This window comes from Mauremys mutica, chromosome 2 (assembly GCF_020497125.1).
Source record: "Mauremys mutica isolate MM-2020 ecotype Southern chromosome 2, ASM2049712v1, whole genome shotgun sequence".
In the NCBI taxonomy this organism is placed as follows: domain Eukaryota; kingdom Metazoa; phylum Chordata; order Testudines; family Geoemydidae; genus Mauremys; species Mauremys mutica.
In genome coordinates, this window is record NC_059073.1 from 145,029,465 (window position 1) to 145,055,629 (window position 26,165).

The following is a 26,165-nucleotide window of genomic DNA, read 5'->3' on the forward strand; positions in this document are numbered from 1 at the left end:
GAAGGTGGACTTTTAGGGTACAGGCGGGCGCAGTATGGTTGGGGGGTGGTGTTCTTGCACCTAGGCACAGATTCGCTGGGACCGCCACCCATGCACCTTCTGAGCGTCACTTTTCCGTTTCAGAAAATGGACAGAAATCGGGACGGCGTGGTGACAATCGAGGAGTTTTTAGAGACCTGTCAAAAGGTGAGTGGGTCGCTGCTGTGGATTCATCATCGCTCTCCAGATCCTGCAGATCCCTCCTCTTCTTCCTCCTGACCATATCCCTGGCCCCCTCTATAGGATTCAGAGCCCATCTTACCCATCTTCCTTTCCTAGAATCCATCTTACCGATTTGCCCAGTGCATTGTCCAGCCAGGACACTGATTCATCTAACCCTCCAAATTCCAGTCAGACCATTTCTAATCCCTTTTGACTGCAGCTTCCCCCGATCCAGATCCTCTCCTCTTGTGTAACACGCGCTGTGGGATTACACATGTTGATTCCTGCCGTGGAAGCACTTACTGCAAAAGCGAAGAGGGGATGGAGCTGTCGTAGGGAGACAGGAGACCAGACCAAGCTCCGTTAAGAGCAGGTTGATTTAACTCATGGAGCATGCCCACATGTGTGTGGTAGCACATGAACAGTGCTAGATGATGCACATTGACTCAGCAACGATCCTTAGCTAATTTCATCGGCAGACCTCAAAACACTGTCCAAAGCAGGTCAGTCCTACTATCCCTAATGGGGAAGTCCCGTCCTCTTTCTGTGCCGATTTTCCCAAGTTCACCCAACAGGCCAGTATTAGAACTCCGGTTCTGGCAGCTGCCAGTCTAATGTACAGACCACACCTCTGTCAGATATATTGTTATTATTACAGTAGAGATTAAGAGGCCCCAGCCAACCAGTTGCCCATTGGTAGGCACTGAACAGATGTGTGTTAGTCCCTGCCCCAAAGGGTTTACAACCCCAAAGAGCGGGGAAGGGAAACTGAGGCACAGAGAGGGCGGTGACTTGCCCAAGGTGTCACAGCAGGTCAGTGGCAGGGCTGAGATTAGCACCCAAATCTTCTGCCTCCCAAGCTGCTTCTTCATTCACTGAACCACAAATCTCCATTGGTTGTGTTGTTTCTGAACCATTGCCCTGACCTTTCTCTCTCCTCCCCTTCCAGGACGAGAACATCATGAGCTCCATGCAGCTGTTCGAGAATGTGATCTAGAATGCGATCTCGACTCTCCCAGCGCGGCTGCCTCCCGGCCTGCACGCAGACGGACGCCTCTGTCTGTCTCTCTTGTTAAGCACACACACATCTTTATGAGAAGAAAAACAAACTCTTTTTATATTTAAAAAAAAAACAAAAAAGAGGACGTACTCATGTTTGCTCCTAATACTGACCGGATTCTCACTTGAAGGGCAAGAGGAGACAGAGAGAGATTGGGTTTCATGGGTTTGTCTGACCTAGCAGAGGGATTGGCTAGCTCTCCCCTAGGATATAGCAAGGGAATGCTACACAGCGTTAAATACCACCTGTGGGAAAGAGACCACCCTCATGGATTAAGCTCAGCACTTCTCGCATGGTAACGGGATGGAAAGGACGTTTGCATGTGGGAGGTGGAGTTCTTCTCACTAGCATCAAGTGAAAACCTGGCAATGGGGCAGTTACTGGGTTCCATCAGGAAAAGGAGGGAGAGGCAGTTACTGAAGAAAAAATGGGTCTCAGCTGGCACAATTTGGCATAACTCCATGGACTTCATACCCCCATTGCGAAATCTGACTTCAACTGAACTCCATCAATTTTCACCAGCTGAGGACCTGCTCCCACTTTTCCATGTGCAGGAAGCTCCTGGACCAAGATCCTGGAGCCTGAATGTGTCTCAGCTGAGAGAGGATGGTTTGTGGACATCTGAATAGAAGACATTACTGGCTGTTGAGAATCATCTCCAGAACGTCAGTTCTAAAAGCACAAGAGCATCCATTCAAAGGCAGGTTCCACATTGTGTGCGAATGTTAGAGAGCGTACAGGGCCTTCTAGCGTCCCCAGAGAAGGGAAGCAAAGGAAGAAGCTAGCGCACCTTCTCCCCAATTGCATTGAGAATGAATGTCCCTCCACCTGCAATGGTAGGGGAGAATGAGGTATCTTCACTCAGGAGACTGGAACTGGGGCGATCTGCAACAAAGAAACAGGATTTGAATTTCCTGAAGCAGAAGTACAAGCACAAATACCCTGGCCCTTCCAAACTGGAGGAGGAGACGGGCCCTTGCTGCTACGTTCTGGAGCTGAAATTTTCCATTGTTTTCCACCAGTCCATCATTTCCATCAGATCTGGCTCAAATATCTGTTGACTGCAATTGAGGGTTACACTGGAAAACTGTTATTCTGTGGGATAGGCAGTGTTGTTTAACTGCGTTGGTTCCAGGGTGTGTGAGAGACAAAGTGGGTGAGGTACAACCTATTATAAGTCCAACTTCTGTTGGTGGCGAGGGCAAGCTTTTGAGGTACATGGAGATGGAGGAAGAGCTCTGTGTAGCTCAAACTTGTCCTCTCAACCAACAGACGTTGGTCCAGTAAAGGATATTACCTCACCCATCTTGTCTCTTCTGTGACACTGAAAGCTGACGGGCGGTGACTTACGAATATGCCCAAAGCTCCAGGCTGCAGTTGAAAGTCATAAGTCAAATAGGGCGTGAAATATCACCTATCCCTGGGGGACATTTACAAGGTTTGGTTTGAGGGACTGGGTTTTTTTTGTTTGTTTTTTTTTAACAAGTGACTATTTTTAGGCATTACACATGCTGTTTCCAGGACTGAGATGAGATCTGACACTGGGCGAACAAGTCTTGAAAGAGGCCAGAGAGTTGGAAAAGCCAGCTGGAAATCAGCGCATGTAGGGCTAGTCAAGTCACCGGTCTTTGGGTTTGGTAGGGAAAAGAGGAGGTGGGTTGGTAGCTCTGCAACCAAGAGGGTATCATCCTCAAGATCCAAGTCAGGGATAAGTCAGTACAGTCTCTAATGAGGAACTTTCTAAGTAGCTGGATGCTCCATCTCACTGGGATTTCCTGTTGGCCGTGTCAGAGTCACAGAGCCGTGGGGCTATCTGTTTCCAATGCACTAGAAATCCCCTAGATGAGGTGCCCTAGAGAGACTCCCCTTTCAGTTCCTTTAGTAACCTTGGATGGGTCTGGTTATTGAATGACCCTGCCTCGCTGGGGATGGAACAGTCTCTGGTTAGAAGAGCACCAGGCCTGAGAAATAGTCCCTGGGTCTGCAGTGGGGAAGAGTCCACCAAACACGTTGGGGAAGAGAAGGTGTCCTGGTGGAAGTTGTCACTGATGCTTAAGCTAGTGCAGGCTCTGCCTCTTTCTCCCAGGCCTTCCCCTTGGATACAACCAGACCCACCTTTCTCCCTCACTACCCCCAAGTGCTCCAGCCCCACTTCCCAGATCTGAACTAGCAGAAGGATCCAGACTTCTAACCACCCAGACTCAGTCCTCATCTTCCTCTCAACCTCTCTCAGTGCCCAAAAACCATCTATCTCTTTCTGCCCAAGGCCCAGATCAGTCTGTTTCTGTCTCCCACTGCCAAAAAGGCTCTGAATTCCGTCCATCTCTCCCTCTTCTCTACCCTAAGCCCTCTCCCGGAGGCTGAGAGTTTGCACTCGATACTTCCTGACATATGTACAGTATAAGGAATGGCCGCATGTCTCACTAGCAGTAGCCTTTGCTCCAGTGTCCCCAATCTCACAGCACAACCTGGGGAGACAGTCGTTGGTTCCTGTTCTCTGTAACTACTTGATATTCAGTCACTGTATATTTTAATAAAATAAACTTAAAAAAAAAAGAGGCTCCCATCCATTTTGCTTCCTTCTCTAGCATTAGATCCCAGCTGCTTCTGTATCCAAAGCCTTCCCGTGCCATGAAACACAGCTGATAGCATGAACACGGTTCTATTTTTGCTTTCTATCCTGGGCCTCTCTTTGCATAGCCAGCTGGCTACACAGCTCAAATGCCAGTGCAGCACTTGGGATGGGCCATGTTATGGAGGGTGAGTAATGGAGACCCTGGAGCTTGGAGGTACGGAACAACTCTGCTGCGCATCATGCCCTGAGCGGGTGATGCCCGTGGTTTAGCCGTTGCAGGGCTGGGCTTCATGCCTTTGGATAAGCTCAGCCATTTTCCTATGGGACGCTGTGCTAGAAAGGGTCACCCTTGATGAGAGAGTCCTGACCCATGGTGCCTCCCCGCTTTGCTAGGAACATGCCTGCAGCACCCTGCGCCATGCTCCTAGTTTATTAATTTAGTATTATAATTATGGTTCCTAGGAGCCCCAGTCATGGACACATGCTAGGTGCTAAACGAACAAGCCTTCCACTGCTGCTGGTTTCGTAACCTTCCATTGTGCTGGAAGGGGAGGGGGGGTTGACAGAAGGCAGAGAGGCCTTGGGCGGAGCGGGGAGGGTAGGCAGGTCTGGGGGCTGAAATGAGGCAGAAGAGAGGTAGGGAGCAAGGACTATTGGGGGCAGGAGGAGGAGGTTTTTCTGGAGCATGGTTGGGGAGGGGGGAGAGATGGAGATTCCGCTCTCTCTAGCCCTGCTGCTGCTGACCCCCATGCAGGGACGGCTTTAGGTCTATTCCATCAATTCCCCCAAATCGGGCCCCCGGGCCCAGTGAGAATCCCTTCCCTGGCTAGAGGCGCCTTTTTAATTTTTACCTACGTGGTGGCGCTTTGGGTCTTCAGCGGCATTTCAGCGGCGGGTCCTTCGCTTGCTCTGGGTCTTTGGTGACACTTCAGCGGCAGGTCCTTCAGTGCCGCCAAAGACTTGGAGCGAGTGAAAGACCCGCCACCGAAGTGCCGCTGAAGACTCAGAGCACCGCCTGGCGAGTACAAGCCCCACGTGGTTTTTTTTTTTAGTCATCCCTGCTGGGGCCCTGTTGAAACTGTTCGAATTGGGCCCCGCACTTCCTAAAGCTGGTCCTGCCCCCATGAGCAGGGTCAGGGCACATCAGGACAAAGGGGTGCAGCACATTGGAGCCCCATTTGCTGCTGCCCGTTGGCACCATTTGGGAGCTGTGCTGCATTGCAGATGAGGGCGCCCATGGGGTCTGCTGGGGCTGGGGAGCCACACGGCAACCCTTCTGCAAGGTAACTGGTGCCCTAGTTATGATGGCTCATCCTGCAGCCTGCCCCACGCTTTGCCCCTGATGTTAGGGCGCCTAGCCTGGCTCTCGCCACACTTTGCCCCTAGTCTCATGGCGCCCAACCTGGCTCTCCCCACACTCTGCCCCTAGTGTCATGGCGCCCGGCCTGGCTTGTCCCACGCTTTGCCTTTGGTGTCATGGTGACAGCCAGTCACGCTCTCTAAGGGAATAGAGGAGTGGGCGGGGCTTATTCTATAGCTGTTTATTGGTGGTAGCGCGTGAAGTCCCGCCCTGGACGCTCTCTGATTGGTTGATGGGTGCTCCGCCGCACTCATTGCGAGTGGAGGAGAGGTAGTTTTTTATTGGTTCCCCTACAGGCTAAGGCTGTTATGACGTCACAGCCCGGTGACGGGGAGTGGCTCGGCTTTGTGACGGCGTCAGTGAGCGACCACAAGAGGTGCCGCCAGGGCAGCAGCCACCCCAGAGGCGCTGGGCAGGTAACGGGGGAGGAGCCCGGCGGGCAGGCTCGGAGGTGGGGGCGGGGCGGCCTGGCGCGTCCCCTCCCCCTCCCGGGCTCGTCGAGTGCCCGTTAACCGCACCAGGCCCGCCCCCAGACTGACCCCCCCACCTCCCCCGCCCCCCCTTCTGGCCTCCCCGAATGACCCCCCCACCTCCCTTGTCTCCCCCCCTCCAGCCTCACAGAGGGGCCCCTCACCCCCATGACACCATTGGGGTCACAGCCCGGGCCTCTGGCCCCGTGGGAATCCAAACGCAGCTGTGCGTGACCCTGGGGAACAACTGGGTGTCCCAGGGTTTGAGCCCTGTGTGTGACCAATTACCCCCCCTTCCCCCCACCCCCCACCATGTGGTAGAGGGAGAGCCCAGGTTCTGGTTACTTTCCATTGGGGTAGTTAATAGGCAGCCCGTGAGCCAAATCCTGTCTGCCAGACACTTTTGGATGGACCCCATCCTCTTTTTATTTATTTATCTATCATCATTAGTTTATTTTCTCTGTTTACAATACTTTGACCAAGAATTTGGACCTTGACAAAAAAAATAAGACACCCCTGCTGGGCAGAGACCCAACTGGAGTGCACGGATGACTTGTCCACGCTCGTTTATCTCTCTCCCGCAGGATCTGATGCCGGTGTTTGTCCTAAGAGCCCTTCCAGTGAGTCTGAGACTGAGCTGGAGGCTGCCCGGCTGCACGAGCTGGGGCGGAACAGAGTCCAGGGGCGTTTCCCATCTAGCTGGGGCTATGAGGCTGGTCCAGTTTCAAACCGGCTCAGATGGGCCCAGGATCGGGCTGGAGGAGAAAGATGGAGGCAACGTGATTGATTTAAATGCTTTCGACCCCTCCCTGCCCAGGAGGATGAGAGAGTTCCTGGAGATAGGGGATGCAGCACTGGCCGTAGCAAGAAGGTAAGTGGGGATCTCCAGCGAACCTGCAGGGGGTGCTAGAAACCATTTCTGTCCTGAAAGGCCAAGCAGACCCTCAAGCTAACAAGCTCCCCATCCAGGAGCTGTTCCCTTCCTGTGCATTGGTGCTTGGGTTCCCTGCTGCTTGGCACCCTTGTGGGCTCCCCCACCTGCTGCAGGGCTGTTGAATGCAGAGAGTCAAAGCCAGCAGCTGTGCCAACGGGGTCTTTAACAAAAAAACAAAGGAGGTAGTGGTGCCATGCACGAGAGGTGAATTAACCCAGCTTGAGGGCTGGGGCTCGCTGTCTGTGCAGCGTTAAGAGTTGAGCCTGGATCCTCAAAGGTATTTAGGCACCTACCTCCCAATGATTTCAGTGAAAGTGAAGTACCTAAATACCTTTGAAAGCCTGGGCTTCAATGACTAGAAAGCAGGGAATGGAGAAGTTAAGATTCTCTCAGTAATGCTGCCTCCTCTGCCTGGCATCTCTGCAGGCCCTGGCCCCCCAGCGTGCCCTGGAACAGCTGATCGTGGCGGGCAGGAGGTGCTGGGGGGATGCACTGATAAGGGGGCTGCAGGTGCATCCACAAAATTGGCACCTATGGCCCTGGGTTCTAGTCCCAGCTGTGCCATGGACTCAGTGCATGGCCTTTCCCTGCCTCATGCCTCAGTTTCCCTGGCTGTAAAACAAGGGGATAACGAACCTCCTCCTCTTAAAGCGCTTTTAGAGGTAGGGATGAGATGCTCTTTGATGGGCACTAGGGGGCGCAGTTGTTTTGGGGTTTGGAAGCTGGTTAGGAAAGGTGTGGAAGTGTACAGCTGGGATTGTCCTAGTCAGTCCTGGACCCACGCTCTGACTGGTCATTCTCAGTGCAGGATTCTCAAGGCCGTGTCTATGCAAGAGGTGGGTGTGAGCCCCATTTTACAGGAGGGAAACTGAGGCACAGGGCGGCAAGGGATTGCTTACAGCTACGTAGGAAATCCATGCCAGAACTGGGAGTAGAACCCAGGGGATCCACTTCTCCCAGTCCCTTGCTTTGAGCACTACACCACCGTCCTTGGCTTCCCCAGTGAAGAGCCTCCCCCATTCTCTCAGCATCCCTTTCAGCTGCCCCTTCCCTCCTCTGTCTCTAGGGCTCAGGAGTCTGGCCAGCACATCCTGCCACGCGCTCAGGTGACCCTCCTGGCCCCCATACCTAACCCGGGGAAGGTGATCTGTGTGGGGATGAACTACGCCGACCACTGCCGGGAGCAGAACATGAAAATCCCCGAGGAGCCCATCATCTTCAGCAAGTTTCCCAGCTCCGTCACCGGCCCCTACGACGAGATCATCCACCCAGCCGAGAGCCAAGTAAATAGCCCTCGCTCCTCCTGCCATGCCCGCGGGGACCTTTCAGCCAAGACCTGTCTGCACGCCAGCCCCCGAGGATGGTGTCTGTTAACGGCTCCAGCTAAGGAACTGGGGGAGCAAAAGCCAAGCATGCCCACTCCGGCCATGGCGAATGCTGCTGGCAGTAGAGTGTGGGCCCAGAGCTGGTTGCCAGCTGCCTCGAGATCTATTTGTGCAAGTGCCTTCTGCTGGCTGTGTCGAGTAACAAGCCACCTAGATGCCAACAGTCCTGAATGTTACAGCCAAATAGCTTGCCTAGGGGAGCTACCATGTCACTGGGCCGTAAGGGGGGGGGGTGTCTCTGCACTGAGATGGTACTGCCCACCTGCCATATCATGAGTGGCGTTTCGCAGGTGTGGGAACAGTGATCTCGGACATCTCTAATTGCCTTTCCCCGTGGGACTCTGGCCCTGATTGCCCCTGTGCCCTGCTGGACTGGGGCAGAGACTCAGACTTGCCTGTTTCCTTCTCTAGGAAGTTGACTGGGAGGTGGAGCTGGCCTTTGTCATCGGGAAGAAAGGGACGCACATCAAGGTACTAAGGGAGCTGGGCACGGACTGTGGAGCCACTTCAGGTCTTGGTACTTCAAACCCAGCCCTGGCTGAACGGGGCAATCTGTTCGGTGACTTCAGTCCAGGGCACCTGGCAAAAGCCACCCCCCCCCCCCCCCCCCCGTCCGGCTGGTGACTGAACTGAGCGTGCTCCCTTTTCACCAGTAGAGGGCGTCCCTCTCGGTCAGGGGTGGTGTGTGTGTTAATTCTGCACCGTCGTGCCCAGAGGAGTCGGGCAGCCCCACGTTTGTGGTCTCTCCAGCAGTGGCTCCTGCGTGCGGCTGTGCGGCGACTCCCCTCCCATTTCCCTCCCTGCCCAGGAGTCAGCGGCGATGGATCACATCGTGGGATTCATGGTTGCCCATGACGTCACCGCCAGGGACTGGCAGATGAAGAGGAACGGGAAGCAGTGGATCCTGGGGAAATCCTTTGACACCTTCTGCCCCTTGGGCCCTGCCATTGTCACCAAGGACTGTGTGCCAGGTACACGTCCGGCCCTTCGGTCTCTCCCGCCTGCCGGGCTGTGGTTGACACAGGGAGGGCTGGGTTGCCCGCACAGATGTCCTCATGCTGCAGAGGCTCCTGGGGTGATGCATGAACTGCCTTCATCTCTGATTCCTCCCACCTGCTCCATCGCTGCAGTCATACTGCCCTGGGCACACAAGGGAGCTCACGGGCCACCTGTGGTCGGGTCGGCTCAGTATTTGCATAGGAGCCCTCTAAATCCTGGGGTGCTGCCGGGATTGGGGCGGGTGGCTCAGTACGTGAACCAGTTCCCCAAGCACAGCGCTAGGGGGCGACCCCTGTGCTCATTGACGCGCTCAGGATGCTATTCCCAGCAGGAATCCCGGTCTCCCAGTCCAATTCCAATTACCTTCTGCGCCCTACATTTCCTCCTGCTGCCGCAGCTGGACCCAGCATCCGTTCTCCAAGCTTGCTGTGAGCTGTCAAAACAGCTGTTGCATACCAGCCCAGAGGTGGCCGCAGTGCAGCAGTGAGCAACGGCAGCCCCCTTGATAGAGTTTGTCCAACAAATTGGGATCCTTCCTGTGATCTGAGGTTTCCTCTCCTGGATCCCCACTCTCCCACCTCCTCCTCTGCATAACAGGGCCTCTCCTCTTGCCCAGCAGAGGAGGTCTGTACAGGGAACCGCCCCACCCTCCCCAGTTATTTTGCAGACCTGTCTGCTCTCTCTCTCTCAGACCCTCACAAGCTGGGAATCCGCTGCAAAGTGAACGGGGAGCTCGTCCAGGACAGCAACACCAGCCAGATGATCTTCAAAACGCAGGCGCTGGTCGCGTGGGTCTCCCAGTAGGTGCAGCCCCTGCCTCCCCTGCCCTGGCAGCAGCAAACCACTCAGTCCCTGGGAGTCGTGGTAACCCAGTGTGGTTCTCTGCCCCACTCTAGTGGCAGGGTCATGGCTGCCTCCCATTGGTAGCCCTCGTCCTTAGCAGCGGCTCTGCTTTGAGAGCCAGAGGGCGTGGGGTTGATCCCTACTGCTGATCTATGCATGGGGTAGTCACAGCCCCCTGGCAGGTATCTGGGCATGGCTGAACAATCGTGGTCCTAATGGGGTGTGTGGTGGAGGCACTGAGCCGGGATGCCCTGCTGATGGGCTGTTCCTGGCAGGTTCATCACGCTGTACCCAGGAGACGTCTTCCTCACCGGGACCCCCCCTGGCACTGGAGTTTTCCGGAAGCCCCCCGTTTTCCTGAAGGTGAGCGTCAGTTCTGGGGAATCGCAGCCCCTTGGGGTTGGCAGTGAGAGCTGAAGCTGCTACCTAGAGATCCGGACTCCCTACAGCAGGGGCTAGGCTGGGTCCCAGCGAGGGCCAGTGACAGGAGATAGCTGGTGTCCCACGTGGACCCCGGTCCTGCCCTTGGAGCCACATGGACCGACTGTGGTGCCTGGCTGGAGCGCTCAGCACAGACTCAAGGGCTTGCCTGAGCAGCTGGAATTGCAGCCCCAGGCTCAGAGGTTCCAGTAACGGGGACAGGCCTAGCCTCTTCTTTTGAGCCAGCGTGGTCCTAGGGCTGTGGAATAAGTGTCTGAGCTCCTACAGCCACTAGGGGGTGCACCTCACTGCTATTGGCAACAGCAACTGGGTGTTCCCCTTAGGCTGCTTTTTTAATGCCGGCTTTAGCCCCTTAACTTACAGTCAAAACATCCCGGGGGGGCTTAGGAGCTGCTGGAGGCTCCAGTCACTCTGTACGTTATTTTGCATGTGACTCATCCAGCTCCCAGGGTTTCAGAGTGTGACAGACACTCTCCCCCCCGGCTGGATTTTGTGTAGTAGTTGCAATTTGTCTATTCTAGGCATGAAAGGTGGGGGTCAGTCCCACCCTGTGTTCTGGTACGCAAGGCTAGGGGCATGTCTGAGCTGCTGGGGGGTAAATGGGGAGACATTAACCCTGGGGTTCTGCTGTAGCTCTGTTCAGATGCTTGTAACTAGGTAACAAAGATCAGGCATCAGCCATCCTACCCTGGTCCATGGTGCTGCCCGTAGGGGCTGGTTCAAAGGATTCGGGAGAGCAAAGGGGAGCTGCAGTCTTTAGTTGGTAGCGGCAGCGTGTAGCTCCTAAGGGAAATGTTACTCTGCTTACCCTGCGTTGCAGAGAGGAGATGTGGTGCAGTGTGAAATTGACCAGCTGGGAGCCCTCCGAAACAAGGTCGTTTGAGGATGCCTGGCCAGCGCAGTCCCCGGGGCCCAGGAGCTGATCATGGACACTGGCAGGTGCAGCACTTCAATGGCCTTCAGCTAATCATGTCACTCAGCAGCATATGGATTTTGCAATAAAGCTCTCGTTGAAGGGCCAGTCCTGCTGTGCCACTGACAGAGCTTCAGGTGCAGTCTGTGCTCCGAGAAGCTGACCTGACCCATCAGCACGCTCGCTGTAAAATCCATTCAAACACCCAGTGCGGGGGGGATCGTGGTGCCAAGCTGCTGTTAAAGGGGTAAGGGACACAGAGGTCTGCTCCCCTAGGATTAGACACAGAGCAAGGCAAATCCATGCACTTGCTAGCCCTGCTCAGGGGGGATGGGGAATGAGTTAGGGAGGCGGTGTTTATTATATGCAACCCCAGACTGAATCTCTCCCATCCTGGGGCTGTATTTGCATAGACCATTCTGCCACCCACCTTAGCTCACAGTCCAGGACGGTGGGCCCTGCCACACTGATCTCTCTGATAACACAAGGGAAAGGAGAGCTGGCGTGGTACTATTGAGAGGGAAGCAACACTGAGCCCACCATGGCTGGTTTTCAGAGGCAGGGAAACTGCTGGCATGAGCCTGTCCAGTAAAAGCAGCTGGAGACCCAGGCACCAAGAATAGATTTATTTTGATCTCCAACTCAATGCAGGTCATGCTGCTGTGGGTGGATCCCACCCCCAGCCCAGAGACACTCAATCGGATCCTGCAGAGGTGGGGGTTTTGAAACAGTCACCACAGGTGGCAGGACAGTTCCAGGCAGCTCTAGCTGGAGGTGAACTGCCCCATGAACTTCTCCAGTCGCTCCTGGTTCCCTTTGGTGCTGAAGGTTTCCGAGAGGTGGAGAATGGGCCCTGCTGCGCCTGGCTGCTCCCTCAGCACCTGGGGGAGGAGGAGGACAGAGGAACCCTGACTTTCCACCCAGGAAGGGTTGGGACTGCACAAGGAGAGAGGGCATGTGCCTGTCCAGCCAGGTGGTGGGCCAGGCTGAGGGGAGGTTACAGGCAGGACAACATGTCTCCATGGGGGAGGGAGAGAGCATCCCAGTAGCCACCTCTGCCATCCCTAAATGGGTGTGACGGGCTGAACTGACCTCCCCATGATCACCAGGGTATAGACAGGTGGGGCGCACTCACCCCCAGCTCCTTGAAGGTCTGGATGGAGCTCAGAGCCAGGTTCCTGTTCGCACACTCTGGAAAGAGAGACGGTAACAACGTGAGGGGCAGGACAAACAGGCATGGCACATGGTGTACCAGCCCCGAGCAACCCTCCCACCACACCCAGCTCCTGCAGTTGTTTCACTTCCACTGTGGGCTGGGCCCCCTCCCACTCCTTTAGTTGTGTTCTGGGTCCTACAGTGCAGCCTGTGGCACTAGAACCCCATTTCAGCTGCCCTTGTGGTGGTCCTGAAAAGCCCCTGCAGGAGGGAAGACAGGATTCACCACAGCTGATCAAACCCTGGGCCCATCCCGTCCACTGGGCTTCCCTTCCTGCCCCCTGCAGGTTTACAGCCCAACTCAGTGTTTGCCCACCAGCAGCTCCATCCTCGCAGCAGGAGGAGCTGGGAGACGGGAAAGCGATTTCTTGACACAAGTGCGCAGAGAAGCCTGTTACTTCCTGGTGCTGGTCCCTCTGCTCCCAGCAGGGGGCAGACAACACCCAGCTCTTCCTGCTCAGGCAGATAAGCACCCTGAGTCTGCTCCTGATCTGATTTGCCACAGAGCCCCCGAGGAAGCGGCTGGCACCGGGCTGAAGGCTCCCTAGCAGGGTGAGAGTGCCCAGGTGAGGAAGGGGTTAGGCCCAGGAGGACACTGGGCTTGGCAGCATCTCCCCAGCAGTACAGGGAGGCTGGATCTCAGTAGGTTTGCCCCAGACTCACCGAAGGAGCCGTCCTCTCTCGCCTTCCTCACCAGGAACCGCTGCAGCTTCTCCACGTACTCCAGCTCTGGGGGAGGCAAGCAGAGTGTGTGGGAGGGGCCCTTGCACCATTCTTGGTCTGATCCTCAGCCTGGGGACGTTGGGGCAGCTCACACCTCAGTAGGGCTACACTGATATACACCGGCGTCCCCTCTCCAGCAGCTCAGACCCCCCCCACCCCGTCTCCATGTAACAGGCCCAGCCAGGAAGCGCCCTGGAGCAGTATGCGCCCTGAGCTGCATGCCCCCAAGGAGTCTTAGTGTGGTGGCTGTTCCCAGCATAGGCGTGGGTCATGAGCCTTGCTGTGTGACCTAGGGCAAGGCATGTCCCTGCTCTGTGCCTCGGTTTCCCTGGTGGCAGATCCCAGGGCTAGGAGAGTCCAGCCATTAAGGGGTTCGGTGGGGAGCCCCAGTGCTGGCTGTGAGCCCCCCCTTCAGCTGGACCTGACCCCCCAGACACCCTGCCAGCACTGTCCTTGGGTATCGGGCTGTTCCCAGGGGGACGGACCAAGTCTCTGCTCTCAACCCCACGCAGCGTGATTCCCCTTGGTTCTTACAGGCCTAGCTGGCTTCGCTAAACACACCCTGGTGAATGCACTGGGGGGAGGGGGGTGTCATACCTAACTCAGGGCAGCCAGACTCCACCAGGAAGGCAGCTGCTCTCTCAAAGGTTTTCAGCAGGGGGCCCAGGAGGCCGCAGAGGAAGAGGAAGAAATCGGGGCAGTTGTCCAGCTGGCTTATCTGGGGGGAGAAGAGATGCATGGGCTCAGCCTGGCTGGACCTGGGGGGTGCTGAATGGTCCACGTTGGAACAGGGTTCTGCTAGTCACACCTGAAATGAGTTTGGACTCAACTTCCTCTCAAGGGGAGAGCTGCCAACATCACGCACAACAGGGAAGGGAGAGCAGGGGGCTGTGGGGCAGGATTGAGGGGCACTGGCAGAGCTCCGGGGGATCCCAGAGCTGGGATATTGGGTGGCAGCAGGTCAGGATTAAGGGGTATTGGTAGAGCTGGTTATGGGGAGCCCAGGGCTGTGGGTCAAGATTGACCCTCACCCCCTATTTACCTTATGTGCCCAGCTCAGGCTGGTCTGAATCTTGCCCCAAGGGCCACCCCATCTGTCTGTTTGGGGGGTTCTGTTCTCAGGGTCTGCATCACCCGACCCCTGACGGCAGAGGCACGGCTTGGGGGGAGCCCAAGGCAGGAGTCACCCGGGTGTGGCAGGCTGGGGCAGCTCCTGTTCCCGCTCGCCCTGGCTCTTAGCCTCGCATTTTCAGTAACACCACGACTCGCTGAGCGCGAACATAACCACCTGCCAGTGTCGGGAAAGACGCTGGATCCACACACGGGAAAGAGCCTCCAGCTGACCAGAAGATGGTGCTGCAATGCCAGACGCTTGGCAACAGGCTCCTGCAGCCTGTGCACAAGTGAGCCGAGTTCAGAGGGCTCCGTTCTCAGCCCCCCCGCCTGCTGGTGAATTACAGAGAACTCTGCTCCAGTCTGGAGGAGCAGCCCACGCAGCTGGCATTTTCAAGAGACAGGTTGTGAACCTGGGCTCCGGCGTGCGATCGCGGGGGAAACAATAGGAGCGGGAATTAATATGATAATTTGATGTTCTCTTACAATGGGGCTGCGGAGGGAGGGCGGCAGATCCCCTCCTACGTGCCGCCAGACCAAAAGGAGAACGTGTTCCCCCAGCAGCAGGGAACTGACAGCCCAGAGAGGCCTCGCCCCCTGTGCAGGGGCCGGGGTGTCATGGGGTAGCTGGATGCTGGGGCGCAGGGACTGGAGAACCCAGGCCAGAGGGGAGCATGCCTAGTGATTAGCCATGCTGCCATGGTATCTAAGCACTGAGCTTAGAGAAGGCGACAGGGACTCCTGGGTTCAATTCTCATCTCAGGGAGAGGACGGCAAGTGGGGCCTAGTGGTTAAAGCAGAGGGGTAAGCTGGGAGTCAGGACTCCTGGGTTCTATCCCCGGCTCTGGGAGATGCAGTGGAGTCTAATGGTCGGAAGGGGAGGACTGGGCTGGGATTCAGAACTTCTGGGTTCTAGTCCCAGCTCTACCACCGACTCGCCGAGTCCCTTCCCCGCAGCTGTGCCTCAGTTTATACAGCTGCAGTAGGGAGACCTCCCGGGCAGGCTGCGAGATGCAACGACCATCTGGGCAGGCGGTTTCCTTGGAGATGGGTAGGAAGGATGGCCCCTCAGGTCCGGCACGAGGCAGGAGAAAAGGCCTCCTGCTCCCCCAGGAGGAAGCTGATGGAGGCGGTGCTGGCGCCAGGCAGCCTGATCCCCGCCAACACGAAGAGGGGAGCTGGGGCAGGGCGGTACCTTGAAGCAGCGCTTGCCGGTGTCCTCGTCATAGTCGCTGTCACTGTCGTTGAAGTCCTCCATCTCCTTCCACAGCAGCTTCTGCGAGAAGCGCCTCCGGGCCGTGTCGCAGGCCAGCCGCTCGCTGGGGGTCTAGGGGGGAAACCGGCTGCCCTGAGCCCTCGGGGCTGGGAACTCCGAGCGGCTGGGGGCTGGCAATCCTCTGGGCGCAGCTCACCCGGCATGCACGCCCTGGGGGGTGGGGAGAGACCCAGGGCTCCCCACTCCTGCCAAGGTGGTGCTGCCTCCAGACGCCATCCCTGAGTCAGAGCCTGGACACATCTTCCCCTCAGAGTCAGCCACTGGTGGGTTCTCAATCCATGGCTCCCCAGATGCTAACCAGCCTCCTCCTCGGCGGGCGGGCAGGGGGGACCGAACTGGGTGGCCATTGGGAGCGGGGGGGGATCGCCCCCAACAGGGGCATGTCGTTCAGCCCCGTCGCTAACCAAAGGACTTGGTCTCCCAGGGGTCACCTTTCCCAGCACTGAGGATTCCCCTGCAGGCCGCAGCCGGGCGACCGTGCCCCGGGAGGCTCGGGGTGGGCAGGCAGGCGATGGAACCAGGGGCTGGACTCGGCCCCGGACAGCAGGGACATTATGGCCTGCGTCCTTCACCTACCTCCTCCGCGACCAGCAGCCCACACTGGATCAGCTTGTCCAGCACCTCCTGGCCGTAGCAAGAGACCGACTGGCAGGGCTGCGGGAGGAGACAAATGAGTGAGCGCGGCCCCCGGGCAGAGCACCGGTGACGGGCCCGGCGGGACGCAGAGTGTGTGTGTGGGGGGGGGGGTGAGACCCCTCAAGAGGGGTGATGCGATGGAGCCTGGCTGCCCTGCGGAGACAGGAGTAGCTCACCCGACCCAGCCAGGCTCCAGGCGGTGGCAGCAGCAGGGGCCCGCCCGGCCTCTCGCAGGGCCCTACCTGGAGCAGGACGACGTCTCTGGGCAGCAGCTGAAGCAGCGTCAGGGTCTTGCGGAGCAGCTCCCCCTGGCTCAGCACCACGGCCGCAGGCAGCTTGGCAGGGCTCAGGAAGGGCAGCATCTCCACCAGCAGGGCATTGATGGCGCAGGCTGCGGGGGGCTTGGGGCATCATCACTGCCCGGTCTCCTTCCCGTCCCCCAACCCCACACACACGGCGCAGGGGGCCATGTGCAGCCCCACCCCCGCCCCTCAACCCCACACACACGGCGCGGGGAACCATGGGCAGCCCCGCCCCCGCCACTGCCCCTCAACTCCACACACATGGCGCGGGGAACCATGGGCAGCCCCACCCCCTGCCACTGCCCCCCAACTCCATATACATGGTGCGGGGGGCCATGGGGAGCCTCCCCACCAGGTCACATGTCCATGGGCAGTCCCACCCCCCCAAGTCATCTGCCCCCCAACCCCCCCATACACGTGGCGGGGGCCCATGGACAGCCACACCCCCGCCCCGGGGCACCTGCCCTCCAACCCCATACACACAGTGTAGGAGCTGTGGGCAGCCCCTCTCTGCTGACCCCACTCCCGGCTGGGTCACTCACCCCCCACGGCCTCGCACATGAAGACGGGCAGCAGGGCGGCGCTGTGCCAGCTCAGCTCCCTCACCGCCGCCGCCGTCTCCCTGGGGGCCACCAGGACATCCCCACGCGAGAGGCGGTGCAGGGAGACACAGCCCCGCAGCAGGGAGAGGGCGTGGAGCACCAGGTCGCGCAGCTGCCCCGAGAAGCCCACGTCGCGGTTCCGCAGCAGGGTCTCCTCCACCAGCCAGGAGAAGTCGGACATGAGCCGGGACAGGAAGACACCCTGGCGGGGTGGGAGGAGGGAAGAAAAAGAAAAGTGGGGGGGGGGGAGGCTTGAAACCACCAGCCAGCAGGACACGCCCCCCCCCTCCAGGCAACAGAGAAAGGGAGACGAATAATCCACTCCCCCAGGGAAAGGAAGCTCTGAAACCAGCATCGAGCCAGAAAATCTCCTGGTAGAAGGACTCACCCCACAAAAGGAGAACCACAAATCCCTCCCCGTCAATGGAAACTTCCATTCAGCTGGTGACTCCATAAAGGGGGGGGCTCTTAAAACTGACATCCAGATGGCACCTCTCCTTTAACATGGGGGCCCTTGAAACCACCATCCAGCAGGTCATCCCCAACCTGCCCCTCATCACTCAGACCACCCCCTAAAGCAAGCAGCTCCCTTCCACACCTGCCTCCAGGACCCCTCCCCCTCCTTCCCGGGCTGGGGCCCTCCCTCTACCTCACGGTGCTTGTGCAGTAAGAGCGCAGACATGATTGCCACGGCCATGACACTGGAGCAGGAGACGCCAGCTGGAAAGGGATCAAAGAGCGTCTTGTTATCCCCTCGGCGCCCAGTCCCCTCCCCGCTCTCCTTCCTCCCTTAGGGGGAGGAGGGTCCCTTAGACAGGGCCCAAGCGCCTCTGGGCGAGCCCAGCAACCACCTCGCAGGATCGAGCCCTGCTGTAATACATTTCTGTGACCCCAGGAAATGTATGTGGGTGGGATGGGCCTCACCCTGAGCGGGGCTGCGGTAGGAGCAGAGATGGAGGCAGGGCAAAGGAGATGGATGGATTAAAAAGTCGCTGACTTTAAGGCCAGACCGGTTGTGATCATCCCAAGCCAGAGACTCTCCCCCTGGGATCTCTGGGCCCACTCACCTGCGGCTGAGCCACAGCGGGTCCGTTAGAAACACACCCCAGCCTCCGAGTGCCGGAGAAGGCACCGCATCCGTGGATGGGGCACGAATCCCACGTGGGGAGAGCCAGGCGATTGGTCAGAGCCACGGGAGAGGTGAGAGAACAGCCCAGCAGATGCAGCACTGATCTGGGACGGGCTGGGTGGCGTCCCCAGCTCTGCTGTTGATTCTCTGCGTGACCTGGGGCAAGGTGCCTGGCCGGTCCATGCCTCAGTTTCCCCAGCTGTGAAACGCAGGTAACACTGGCTCTTCTCTGCGAGGCTCGGAGACCTCCAGATGAAAAGGCCGCCGGGTTGTTCTGAGCAGCTAAGCCCCATTTCGCTCAGCGGGTGGCATTCATGGACACCAATGCAGACGCAAGAGGAAAGCTGACCTGCAAGCCCCTTTCCCCGGAGAACCCAGCCCAGCACAGAAGACACCCATTAGGAAGGAGAGAACGGGAGCAAGAGAGATGGAGCAACTCATCTTCCCCAGCGGGACCAGTGCCGAGAGAGGGATCAGCATGGATCACAAGCTGCGTCAGGCCAGGCAGAGCACGCTACATGCAGGACACAGGGCCATGCAGCGTCTCCAGCGCCATCTCCACGTCCTTTTCAATCAGCGTTCGGCACAAGGTGTCCCACAGGAAGGGTTGGGAGATAGAATCACAGAATCTCAGGGTTGCAAGGGACCTCAGGAGGTCATCTAGTCCAACCCCCTGCTCAAAGCAGGACCAACCCCAACTAAATCATCCCAGCCAGGGCTTTGTCAAGCCTGACCTTAAAAACCTCTAAGGAAGGAGATTCCACCACCTCCCTAGGGAACCCATTCCAGTGCTTCACCACCCTCCTAGTGAAAAAGTTTTTCCTAATATCCAACCTAAACCTCCCCCAGTGCAACTTGAGACCATTACTCCTTGTTCTGTCATCTGCTACCACTGAGAACAGCCGAGCTCCATCCTCTCTGGAACCCTCCTTCAGGTAGTTGAAGGCTGCTATCAAATCCCTCCTCACTCTTCTCTTCTTCAGACTAAATAACCCCAGTTCCCTCAGCATCTCCGCGTAAGTCATGTGCTCCAGCCCTCTAATCATTTTTGTTGCCCTCCACTGGACTCTCTCCAATTTGTCCACATCCTTTCTGTAGTGGGGGGCCCAAAACTGGACACAATACTCCAGATGTAGCCTCACCGGTGCTGAATAGAGGGGAATGATCATGTCCCTCGATCTGGTGAATCTGGAACAAAAAGACTGTGGCTCCTAGTGTAGAGCCACCCAACCGGAGTTAAAAAAGGAATCTCTCATGGGAGCAGCAGCAGCTAACCTAAGAATTACCAGAATGAATCAGTGCAGGGCACCAGCCATTCTGAGAGAAACCAGAACCAGCTGCTTCAGAGGAAAGAGCACGAGTGCCCCCTAGTAGACACTGATGGAACAACCTGCCCAGAGGGGAAGCTTCTTCCTGACCTCTGTCCGCGAGTGTCTGGTCTGCACCCTGAAGCATGAGGTTTTTACAGAAACGTGTGTGCGCAGATGTTGTTCATTAGCTAGGAAAGTATCCAATCCTCGCTTCTTGGCCTCAGTGGCATCTGGTGGCAGTGCGATCTACAACCGAATCACGCCGTTATCCTCCCCAAGTTGTTCAGCACTGAGGGGTGATATCGCTCCTTCATTGCTATGAAGCGGATACCGCGAGAGAACAGCTGTTTGGAGAAAGGGAGGGGAAAAAAAATAATCACTGGAATTCCATTGGAAATTTACCGTGCGACCAAAGCTAACCTGCTAGAACTGAGCCCTACGGGGGACTGATTCGCTGAGGGCACCTCTCCGCACAGCAGAAGAAATCGATCGAGGCGTGGCTCTGTTTTGCAGCGGCCCTGCCTCCCTTTCGCGTTGTTGTTTGGGTTCTCGCTTCCAGCGGAGTTGGGCGCTCTCTGTGAGCAGTCACACACCCAGCGCATTAGCACGTGCGGAGCGTTGGACTCAAATGACGGATAATTGGAAAGTCACATTCACCACGGGAGAGAAGGATAAACTGAACCACAAGCGCGACACGTGAAACGCAGCCTTTATGTAACCAGGCGACCGGGATGGCAATTTAACAAGCCTATTGTTTTCCCCAGCCTCCCTCGGAGGAACTTTTCGGCTTCTGCTCTCTAGTTGAACGTAGGGAATCAAGTTAATTCTAGGTGGGTGAGAAAAAGGATGGTCTTGCGGTGAAGGCTCTGGAATGGGAGCCAGGAGATCTGGGTTTAAATCCCCTCTCTGATTCTCAGACTAGACAGTAGCTCAGCAGGTCTGAAAACCAGACCTGGAAACTCGGCAGGGGGACAACGATCCTTCCCGTCTCACGGGCTTTGTGCTGGGCAGGAAAAGCTCGTTTTAATTCCCATGCACTAGCTCAGCCCACCCTCTCTCCCAGTCTCAGCGCAGGGTAACTCTTCCGCTCGAGTTTGCCTAGCCGCAGCAGGACCTCCTGCCATCACAAGAGCGATGAGCCGTGCGTTCGAGCTCTGAAAGCCGCCCAGGTCAGAGCAGGGAATAGGGCAGAGGAAATTCTCAGAGTGATCCAAGAGATCTAGAGTTTGTGCAGCTAGATCGAGGAGTGCTGAGTCCCTGCCTGTCCAGGTGATTCGATACCTAGCCCTTACCTAGCGCTTTCCATCGGTCGGTGCAGTGACTCACCCACGGTGACCCAGCGGCAGGCCGGCCAGATAAGACAAGGCCAGTCACCCCGGGAAATGCTCTGAGAAGGCCCCTCTGCTTCTGATTTGGGGTCAGCCCACCCCGGCCCCAGCAAGGAAGCTGCCTGCCCAGCCAGGGCAGCCAGCCCTGCCACAGAGCGCTCCCACGGCCCGTCATGCCTCTCCTCCTCCCACAGGGATCTGCTTTCGGACCTGGCCGATGGAGAGTCTCTCGCCATGGAGCTTAGACACGGAAGGAAATGACGGAGCCCAAGTCCGGGGATAAGAAAGACGTGGGGGATGAAGATCAGAAGGGATCAGCTGGCTCTGAAATCCTCCGGGCACCCGCCCGCTGGACGCTGGGCTGGCAAGGATCCAACGTTCTCAGCGCTCCAGCCCTGGGCACGCTGGGACGTTCCTGCTAATGTGCTTCCACGGGACCTCCGAGAGAGGCCCCAGTCTGGGATCAGGGCCCCTCTGTGCCACATGCTGTACAGACATCGTGCAAGGAAGACCTCCGCCCCAAGGAGCTCACACAATCTAGGCCAGAACTGTGGCTGCATTCTTGGGGAGGCCACTGCACTCGTCCTGTCACTGTGCCGTTACAGGCGGTAGTGGGATCCCCCAGCCGGGCAGCTCCTCCTGAAGTCTGCGACTCAGATCCGTGCGGTTCTCCTCTCTGAACAGCCGCTCCAGGTACAGATCCCCCCCGCCCCAGCAACGGCTGCAGCAACCCAGGCCTCGGAACAGCAGAACGATGGAGAAAGGGGAGGAGCTGGTAACCCGGCTCTGCCTCTCTCCTAGTTACATTAACGGCTGCCCTGGAGGGATCTGTGGGCCAGATTTTGACCTCCAACTGGTGTAAATCCAGAGTGACTCTGGATTAACCGCAGTGCAACTAAGAGGAGGTCTGGCCCTGCATGGAGCTTACAAATCCCACCTGTCCTGCAGGGGGGTTCCACTGAACCCCACCAAGTTCCTGGTCACACCAAGACAGGCCCCCTCCAGCAGGGGCAAATGCAGCCCAAAGGCTCCAGGACCATCTCTTTAGGTACCTGGGTCTCCCTCAGAGGCCTTGGTCCCATCCAGGGCAGCTGGAGCACAGGGGCCCTGGTCATTGCTGAGACCTAAATGGGGAGTGTGGAGCAAGTATCCCCTCAGGGTGTCTCCTTGGCCCCTCCCATTCCTCCCCCAGCAAGTACAGGGCCCGCTACACAAACCTGCTGCTGCTGAGGGCAGGGCCTGTGCCCATGGCCCGTCTCCATTTGCCCCTGGAGCACGCCAGCCCATGGCTGTTCTCATACACACGCCTGCTCCCAATGAGCCCCCTTGCTCCGCTGAGCCAGAGCCCGACACTCACACCAGCGGAGGCAGGACACGCTGTCTGTACAACCAGCGGCTGACCCAACACGGGGTTACAGGAGTCCCGCTCCAGCCTCTTTTCTGCCAGAGAACCGTGCTGAGCAGACCCGTCGGCTGCCAGCTCACGCAGGGCACGTTCAGTTATTTAGCTCAACAGCTTGGTGGAAAGAGGCAGAGACCTTGGGGAGGAAGGGGGCTCCCCACTCCTCCTCCCCCCACCCAAATCCGGCCACCCGGGAGATCAGCGCAGAGCTAGTGCCTACCGCTCAGGGAGTGCAGGCCAAGTCTGCCCACCAGCCTTCGCTCGTCTGCCTTCAGCTCCGCAGCGGCTCTGAGGCCCGGGTACCACTCCTCTGACTTCTCCCAGTCCAGCAGGTCGGGGCTGCGGAAACGGGACGACAAGGGTGAGACCGGGCAGCTCTTAACAGCTACAGGCGCCGGCTGACAGGAGAGACGCAAACACCCGGGCAGTGAACCCAGGGCCAGTGGAAGCCCCAGAGGTTCAATTCTTCCAGCTACACGACACAGCATGGGCGGTGGCAGCCCACCATGGCTCAAGCCCAAGCTAGGAAGAGAACTGCCAATCTGGACCAAGGCCCGGCTCCTGCCCCTGGCAGTGGCCAGTCTTCAGAGGCAGGTCCCCTAAACCTGAGCATGTAGAGCAGAGGTGGGCAAACTACGGCCCGCGGGACCGTCCTGCCCGGCCCCCGAGCTCCTGGCCCGGGAGGCTCGCCCCCAGCCCCTCCCTTGCTGCTCCCTCCTCCCCCGCAGCCTCAGCTCGCTCACCCCGCCACTGGTGCAATGCTCTGGGCAGGGGGGATGTGAGCTCCTGGGGCCTGACCCGGTGCTCTGTGCTGCGTGGTGGCGGTGGCATGGCCCGGCTCCTGCACTGCCAGCCACCGATGCTCCAGGCAGCGCGATAAGGGGGCACGGTGCGGGGGGGTTGGATAGAGGGCATGGGAGTTCAGGGGGTGGTCGGCGGCGGGGGTGTGGATAGGGGTCGGGGGGAACAGGGGGTTGAATGGGGGCGGGATCCCAGGGGGCAGTCAGGAAGGAGGGGGGGGGGTTGGATGGGGAAGCAGGGGTTCCGTGGGGCAGTGAGGGGACAGGGAGAAAGGGTGGTTGGATGCGGCAGGGGGGCCGTCAGGAATGAGAGGAGGGGTTGGATGGGGCGGTGGAGGTCCGGGGCGGGGGGCAGATAGGAGGTGGGGGCTGGGCCACAACTCCCCTCCCCTAACTCGCCCTCCATACAATTTACGAAACCTGATGCGGCCCTCAGGCCAAAAAGTTTGCCCACCGCTGATGTACAGTCTGGCTTAGCCCCTGACGTTTGAGGTTTAGTCTCTCAGATCCACCTCTAGGGGGCAGAGGGAAGCTCGGTGCCCACAGCCCCACCAGCCTGTGGCCCCCCTGCTGAAGGGCGGGTGGGTTTTGCCATGAGCGGCCTGAAACCCAACATACTCATTTCCCAGCCAGCCGGAGCGAGGCCAGCAATGCGGCAGCGAAAGGCTCTGTGCCATCACCGAAGCCCTGGCTTCTGGGGCATCCAGCCCCACGCTGAGCTCCTGCTGAAACCGACGGCCAGGGTCAGTCACCCCAGGGGACAAGGGCCACCGCTCAGCAGTAGAGCAGGCATCCTGGCCTGGCTCACAGCACGGGGTCCCAGCAGGGCTTTGCTAGTGGGAGCTGGAGTAGTGCCGGCTACACGGGCTGGGAATCTAGCTGGGGTTCGTGACACGCCTGGTGCACCCGGCGCAGGGCCGGCTCTACAGTTTTCGCCGCCCCAAGCAGCGCACCGAATTGCCGCCACGGACGGCGGGGGCAGTCCGTGTGCCCTTAGGGCAGCAGGCGCGTTTCCGCCGCGGCGGCAATTTGGCGGCAGCTTCTATGTTTAGCTGAAGCTGCCAGACAGCTAAATATAGAAGCTGCTGCCCAATTGCCACTGCCGCGGAAACGCACCTGCTGCCCTAAGGGCACACAGACTGCCCCCGCCGTCCGCGGTGGCAATTCAGTGCGCTGCTTGGGGGCAAAACAACAGGGACTGCCGCCCCTTGCAGAATGCCGCCCCAAGCACCAGCTTGGAATGCTGGTGCCTGGAGCCGGCCCTGACCCGGCGGATCTTTCTGCAGCCCCTTCCTTGCGGTCTTCTCTAACCCAAGGCCCCAGCTCTCCTTGCCCCCCGCCCCCTTTGGGATCTGGGTTGGGGCTACCTTTTGCCGAGGATGACAGGCAGCAGCAGCTCCTCCAGGGACTTCTGCGAGCAGCTCTGTCTGAAGAGGCTGTTTGCTGTGTACTCCTGGGATCAAGGAACACAACCCGGTCAATTGCTACAGGCCCGGCTAGACACCAGGAGGCCAAAGGCTCTCAAGGCCTTTGCAGGCCGATCAGCAGCAGTGGGGCTAAAGGAGCCCCCATGCTGCAGCCCGAGCCCGGACGTCTACACTGCAATTAAACAGCCCCGCAGCCCGAGCCCCGTGAGCCCAGGTCGCTTGGCACAGGCCAGCCACAGGCGTAGTGTAGACGTACCCTACGTGGCCCATCCAGCTAATTCCAAGCCATGCCAGTGAGGCAACGGATTCCCCAGGCCTCCATCCGTCCGATCCCAAACTACAAACTCAGTGGGGCCCCAACAAGCTCCTTGGATCCCATATATTCAGGCCAATCCCCAAACACAAGATGACCAGATTCCCCACGGCACCACTGGCCAATCATCCCAAGCCACTTGGGGCACGTCTACACAGCAGCTGGCGCTAGCTTGGCTTGAGCTGCATGCTCAAAACATCACTGGAGAGCTGCAGGGCTCTGGCTGCAGGACTGTTTAATTGTTCGCTCGAACCTGCAGCGGAGACATCCCCCTAGTCCCCAAATTCCACCAAGATCATGACACCCAAGAATCTTGCGCCACTAGATTCCCCGAGATCTAGCCAGGAATCGCCAAATCCCCAGGCCCGAAACAGGCAGAAGCCCTAGGCCAAGCCCCCAGAAGGCTGCCCAATACCTGCAAGGAGAAAGGCTGTGCAAAGTCCATCCGGACACAGCCAAACTCCCGGCCCAGGGCTCGGCTAACGGCCAGGAGACAGGACCAGAGACCCGAAGGCTGAGCTGAGCCCTAGGAGAGCAGAAGAGCAGAGTCTGTTAATCGGGCGCTGGTGGTGGTGATCACTATATATCACTCAGAGGGCACATTAGCTCGGTAGAGGAACAGGCCTGCTCCACTGCAGAGCTGCAGGTGGTGGTGCAGGAGGCTACACGGGGACAGGCAAAGCATCTTCAGGACGTTGTTCTCCAGGGGCAGAACAAGGCAACACCCGACCCCGCAGGGAGAGTTGGATCAGGGGGCCTCGAACGACCCTCACAGGGTCATGCCAGTTTTCCGCACCTCAAGGTTGCAGGGAGTGAAGTTTTGCTTCTGCAGGGTGCCCAAGCTAAACAACCCGGCTCTGCAGGAGGGGAGCTGCCCTGTGCCCGCACCCCTGCTCAGTTTGGAAGCTCCACAGGAGCTCCCAGACGTGGATCTCAGGTGCTCTGCAGAACTGAAAGTCCTGGCTACCACAGCTCTCGGCTTCCAAAGGTTTGGGACGTGCCTCTCTCCAGAACATTGGAAAAGGCAAGTGGCCTGGTTCCCAGAGCCAGCAGCCAGTCAGCCAATACTGGAAGCAGGGAGCAGGCAAAAAATAAAAATAAATATAAGAGGAGAGGCTGGTGACCTGGAGAGATCGGCTGCCCTGGGTGCCCAGTGTCCGAAGAGAGGAGCTGGATTGTTGGGAATAGCCCAGCCAGACCAGAGAGGGAGAAGCCAAGGGGTGAGATCTGGGTCAGGACAGAGACTAGAGCAGGGACGCGTGCTCAGGACGGTGGGTTTGATATGGCCACAAGTGGGGTGCCCCAATCAGGACGACGGGAGAAGGTGGGTTTCTCGGGAGGATCCCCTGCAAGGTGCAGAGCACGTACCCAAGTGAAGGGAAAAGGGGTGAGCGTAGGGTAGAGCTGT

General features: G+C 58.2%; 3 protein-coding genes across 11 annotated transcripts in view; 2 read left to right on the plus strand and 1 right to left on the minus strand.

The window, feature by feature from the left end:
* Positions 1-3,779, plus strand: part of KCNIP3 (potassium voltage-gated channel interacting protein 3) — a 91,934-nt gene extending 88,155 nt beyond the window's left edge. For 4 of the 7 annotated variants that reach the window (XM_045006673.1, XM_045006675.1, XM_045006674.1 and 1 more), the window contains 2 exons: positions 124-186; positions 1,151-3,779. In XM_045006673.1, the coding sequence (XP_044862608.1) occupies positions 124-186; positions 1,151-1,326 (239 nt within the window). In that variant the 3' untranslated portion in view covers positions 1,327-3,779. The remainder of the gene's footprint in view (positions 1-123; positions 187-1,150) is intronic. The other 3 variants (XM_045006677.1, XM_045006678.1, XM_045006679.1) reach the window with 1 other exon arrangement.
* A 1,833-nt stretch (positions 3,780-5,612) lies between these two features.
* FAHD2A (fumarylacetoacetate hydrolase domain containing 2A) lies at positions 5,613-11,287 on the plus strand. The gene is made up of 8 exons (XM_045004200.1): positions 5,613-5,647; positions 6,251-6,537; positions 7,667-7,883; positions 8,397-8,456; positions 8,794-8,956; positions 9,676-9,784; positions 10,103-10,190; positions 11,089-11,287. The coding sequence occupies exons 2-8, from the start codon at positions 6,257-6,259 to the stop codon at positions 11,149-11,151; spliced, it is 981 nt and encodes a 326-aa protein (XP_044860135.1). The 5' UTR covers positions 5,613-5,647; positions 6,251-6,256; the 3' UTR covers positions 11,152-11,287.
* Positions 11,288-11,670: 383 nt separating this feature from the next.
* Positions 11,671-26,165, minus strand: part of GPAT2 (glycerol-3-phosphate acyltransferase 2, mitochondrial) — a 42,158-nt gene continuing 27,663 nt past the window's right edge. For all 3 annotated transcript variants that reach the window (XM_045004196.1, XM_045004195.1, XM_045004194.1), the window contains 12 exons: positions 25,173-25,283; positions 24,385-24,470; positions 22,438-22,556; positions 17,698-17,768; positions 16,989-17,250; positions 16,387-16,535; positions 16,085-16,162; positions 15,428-15,559; positions 13,717-13,837; positions 13,060-13,125; positions 12,317-12,372; positions 11,671-12,062 (listed from right to left, as the gene is read on the minus strand). In XM_045004196.1, the coding sequence (XP_044860131.1) occupies positions 11,946-12,062; positions 12,317-12,372; positions 13,060-13,125; positions 13,717-13,837; positions 15,428-15,559; positions 16,085-16,162; positions 16,387-16,535; positions 16,989-17,250; positions 17,698-17,768; positions 22,438-22,556; positions 24,385-24,470; positions 25,173-25,283 (1,368 nt within the window). In that variant the 3' untranslated portion in view covers positions 11,671-11,945. The remainder of the gene's footprint in view (positions 12,063-12,316; positions 12,373-13,059; positions 13,126-13,716; positions 13,838-15,427; positions 15,560-16,084; positions 16,163-16,386; positions 16,536-16,988; positions 17,251-17,697; positions 17,769-22,437; positions 22,557-24,384; positions 24,471-25,172; positions 25,284-26,165) is intronic.